The sequence below is a fragment of the Arvicola amphibius genome, chromosome 3 (genome assembly GCF_903992535.2).
Source record: "Arvicola amphibius chromosome 3, mArvAmp1.2, whole genome shotgun sequence".
NCBI lineage: Eukaryota > Metazoa > Chordata > Mammalia > Rodentia > Cricetidae > Arvicola > Arvicola amphibius.
Genome location: NC_052049.1, coordinates 9,054,977 through 9,058,414, shown reverse-complemented (window position 1 = coordinate 9,058,414; position 3,438 = coordinate 9,054,977). Strand labels below are relative to the sequence as shown.

The 3,438-nt window shown below is 36.0% G+C and overlaps 1 protein-coding gene across 1 annotated transcript; it reads left to right on the top strand.

Annotated features, from left to right (window-relative positions):
- The first annotated feature begins 326 nt into the window (after positions 1–326).
- Positions 327–3,063, top strand: LOC119808895 (60S ribosomal protein L29-like). The gene is made up of 2 exons (XM_038321428.1): positions 327–411; positions 2,588–3,063. Exons 1-2 carry the CDS (start codon positions 327–329, stop codon positions 3,061–3,063), a joined length of 561 nt encoding a protein of 186 aa, XP_038177356.1.
- Positions 3,064–3,438: the final 375 nt, after the last annotated feature.

Here is a 3,438-nt window from a genome sequence, read left to right as displayed (position 1 = left end):
TAAAGCCCTCCCCCAAGGAAGACTTTAGGGTCCAGCAGCACTTTATATTAATAATCTGTATAAAATGCTTCATTTCCAGCTCACCTTTTTTCATTTTATTATCAAATTACTGAATTGCAGTGCATTTTTCTGCATTAAATTCATGCTCAATATTAAAATGAAAGGCAAGAAATATCAAGGAAACAGAAATGGGGCCAACACGAGCAGCTGTAGATTATTAAAATCCTTCCTATCTTATCATCACACTCTGATTTCCAAACCCTAGTGACAGATGTACCAGTAAATAACTTTTCTAAGTATTGTCCTAATCTCCCATACAGCGAAGAATGAAGCTTAAGGTTATGAAAGAACTGATAGGAGGGAGACAAATCCAGACAGTGTGGATTAATTATGGACAGGAAGTGGAGATTGGTATGTATAATGCTGTTGGTCTAGTCTCAGGAATAGATTGCCTCTTTCACACTCAATTTTCCTCTCAAACATAGAGCTGCCCCATTAGTGAACACTGTTAAAGAAATCAAATGAGGGTCTCTGCCTCTAACCTCTCCTTTTATGTATCCCTTTTCCTCTACTTTACTTTGATCCAAATATCCTTACAATATCTGTCTGTATTCACCATGCTTTATCATCTTAGTTATTCATAAACCCTTTAGATCTGAACAAAATTATGTTTACATACATGACTAATGATTGTACAAATACCATGGATTAACTTTTGTTCTTTCAATTTTACTTAGCATATATTATTTTTGAATTGTCCACATCTTATTTCCTCAATACTCCCTCTCCATTTGGCTTACCCATAGTGGGTGGCTAGAATGGCTCCTTTTCTGGAAACTTTCTTCCTTAGCCTTCACTGAGGGAAGGGGCTTAGCTGATCTTATCACTGTGCAGGTGTATGACCATAGTTTTGAGATCTCATATGGGACAAAATCCCAGACAATAAGGCACATACCTGTATCTTTAAATACATTTTAAACAAAAAGAGTATGACATGAATTAAAAACTTGATCTAGTTCATTGAGTTTTGCTCTTCCACATAGAAGCACATGAGTGTACAGATTCATCAGGATTTATTTTTCTCACACCTTATGCTATACACATAAATGTGTATAAATTATTATTTATGAATGACTAATTAGATATTTAAGATATCAGCAAATAATTTTAAATGAATCATTACTTTTTAAATGTATCAGTTGGATGAATATATCTATAAGGAAGAATTTCAAATAACAGTTGTATCATTCTTACTGTAATTGAGTGGCTAGAAGAGAAACCAAAGAAGTACCAAATATCACAAAATGTAGTATATTATGAGAGAATATATTTTTGGAATTCTTATTGACAATAAACATCTAAAAATGCAGTATTAGCATGTGATTTTAAATGCCATGAGCTGAACTTAAATATCATTGACTTACATCCTAAATAATTACACACATTCTTTACTAGGAAAGGTGAACCGCCTAAAAAAAAATCATTGAATATATGTTGTTTACATAAGAGCAAAAACCAGAATGAAATAACTTTTCCACAGTCTAGTCCATACGCATATGCATATATCTATCAGAAATCAAGTATTACTGAATCCATGTAATTTTTTGAAGTGATAAAAGTAATAATTTAAAGATAGTAAAAATACCAAACATCAAAATGGACACTGTTTTATTTTACGTTGTCTTGTATTTTGTATGACTTTATTGTATATAAGGACAAAATAACACAGTAGCAGCAATTATCATATTTCTCAGAGAAAACTATTCTCTCGGTTTGAGGATCACTGTAAAATAGCAAGTTGGTGGAGTGTGATTTGTGAACCCTGCAATAATTCTGAATAATTTTAATTTTCAAATAATGATACCAAAATGTTGGTTATTTTGTTCTTAGATTTTATGCCTTTTGATCATCTTAAAGTATGTAACATTTGCTTGCAGCAATAATACATGGGCCTAGTAATAGCTTCTCTTAAATATGTGGAAGATGAAACAAAACACAGTTCCTAAGAATTTGCTTGTTATGGATAAACTTAGAAAATATTCAGCACAACATTTTTCCATGGCTATGGCAGATATCTTAAAAGCAATCTTTCCCTTGATTTTTTATGATTCATCTTCCGCTCAATTTCTCCTTGCTATAATATGATAGATTAATCTAGGCTTTTAGTGATCCTTCATCATTGAAAGTAATTGTGGGAATTGACACACTCCTTCATTCTTGCCAACTGTTTTGATGTGTGACACTGTAGTTCATCTGAACTCCTTCAAATAAACATATCATTTTCTCTCCTAATTTTCTCACTCAAGTGGAAAGCCAGCATTCCCTCCTATAGATGTTTTCAGTCCTCATCTTTTCCTAAAAGACTGTTGACACCAAACCATCAATTCTGTGCTCAGTGATGCATCAGCTCCTGTGTCCATCTTCACTGACAAGACGATTATCAACACTAGTGTCACCTAGCAGGACGCTGAGGGGGAATTCAATACCACCGGTGAGTTCATGAACTGCTGAAAGCCATCTAACACACCTTAAAACCTCCATTTAAACTATCCACTTTCAAAAACACCGTCAAGAGTGAACAAATAAGGATTCGGGAGGCGCCGATTACCGTCCAGCGTGGCCAAGTCCAAGACCCACACCACACACAACCAGTCCCGGAAATGGCACAGAAATGGCATCAAGAAACCCCCGTCACAAAGATATGAATCTCTCAAAGGGGTCGACCCCAAGTTCCTGAGGAACATGCGCTTTGCCAAGAAGCACAACAAGAAAGGCCTGAAGAAGATGCAGGCAAATAATGCAAAGGCCATGAGCACACGTGCGGAGGCCATCAAGGCCCTGGTGAAGCCCCAGGTGGTGAAGCCTAAGGTGCCAAAGGGCCCCAGCAGCAAACTCACCCGTCTTGCTTTCATTGCTCACTCCAAGCTTGGGAAGCGGATTAGAAGTTACATGGCCAGGGGTCGTAGGCTCCAAAAAACAAAGCCCAAGGTTCAAGCCAAGGCGGAAGCCTCAGCTGCAGCTCAGGCTCCCAAAGGTGCCCAGGCCCCTGTGAAGGCCCCATAAGAAAAGTCTCAGTCTGCCAGTGTGAAGAGATGGACTGGTGTGGATATCTACACAGTGTCTGCAGATGATCAGGACCTTGTGCTGTTTTTACAAATAAACTTGAGGAAAGATCTGTTAAAAAAAAAAAAGTGAACAAATAAGATTCAGTTATGAGTTTCAGATCTCAATTATCTTTCTATCATATTTGGCATTTGAATATAATTCATTTGTTTTTACTGAAATACACAATATAAATGGTATATATATATATATGTGTGTGTGTGTGTGTATTTCAGTATATATATATATATAATTTACACCTTATATTGATGGCTGCTACATATTATCAGCTTAAGAGCTTAAGAATACTTAAGAAGCTTAACTAGAAAACATTTC

Coding starts and splice junctions, on each gene's coding strand:
- LOC119808895 (XM_038321428.1), top strand. CDS start 327: ATGAAGCTTAAGGTTATGAAAGAACTGATAGGAGGGAGACAAATCCAG. Junction 412..2,587: donor TGGACAGGAAGTGGAGATTG/GTATGTATAATG, acceptor TGAACAAATAAG/GATTCGGGAGGCGCCGATTA.